Source organism: Magnolia sinica, chromosome 19, assembly GCF_029962835.1.
Source record: "Magnolia sinica isolate HGM2019 chromosome 19, MsV1, whole genome shotgun sequence".
Classification (NCBI taxonomy): domain Eukaryota; kingdom Viridiplantae; phylum Streptophyta; class Magnoliopsida; order Magnoliales; family Magnoliaceae; genus Magnolia; species Magnolia sinica.
This window is the reverse complement of record NC_080591.1, coordinates 19731814-19732500: the sequence shown is the minus strand read 5'-3', so window position 1 is coordinate 19732500 and position 687 is coordinate 19731814. Positions and strand designations below refer to the sequence as shown.

Here is a 687-nt window from a genome sequence, read left to right as displayed (position 1 = left end):
TTGTGTATGCCATCCCATCCATTCAGAAGAGGCAACCAGCCAGATGAGTGGACATCCCAAAATCCCACCATCCCGCGTGACTTTAGAGGTTTTAAGCATGATTTTACATGGTGGGGCCCACCTGAGTATTGGACCGCCCAGGGAGAACCTGATGAGCCGCACATGATGTACGGATTGGATGACATGCACACATCACGGTGGGCCCCACAGAACATCCTAAATTTAAAGAAGAAGAACGGACCTTGATAATCCGGTGGAATATTACGTTGTCGTAATAGCCCCGGCGGGAGAGCTCGACGAAATTTCTGCAGGTTTTCGGGGCATGTTTGTAGTACATCTGCGGGAAAGGGGGGAAGGAAATGAAGAGAAGGATGGAGAATTTCAGACGAAGAGAAGGGTAAAAGGGGAATTGATGGAAAATACCTCGACGGTGAGAGGGCCCATGGAAGTCTCTAGAGTCACCTCCGGAGGGGCGCCTTCCGCAGTTCCCCACATTTTCCTTCCAGGTGGTAGCAGGGAGGGAGAGAGGTTTTTTGAAAGGCTTGTGGTTGTAGCTAAAATACGCAGGGGTCGCTGATTATCAGATTGAGAGCTTGGCTTTGAAATCCATGGACTGTGAGTTGCGTTTTGTGGAAGCGGATTGGGAGGTGTGACGCAACCCCCGGACCTCCATGGGGAAGCGGATTG

The 687-nt window shown here is 51.1% G+C and overlaps 1 protein-coding gene across 3 annotated transcripts in view; it reads right to left on the bottom strand.

The window, feature by feature from the left end:
- Window positions 1-687, bottom strand: part of LOC131234934 (peptidyl-prolyl cis-trans isomerase CYP18-2) — a 22603-nt gene extending 21916 nt beyond the window's left edge. For 2 of the 3 annotated variants that reach the window (XM_058231938.1, XM_058231939.1), the window contains exons 1-2: window positions 424-687; window positions 242-337 (exon numbers count right to left, since the gene is read on the bottom strand). In XM_058231938.1, the coding sequence (XP_058087921.1) occupies window positions 242-337; window positions 424-495 (168 nt within the window). In that variant the 5' untranslated portion in view covers window positions 496-687. The remainder of the gene's footprint in view (window positions 1-241; window positions 338-423) is intronic. The other variant, XM_058231937.1, reaches the window with a different exon arrangement.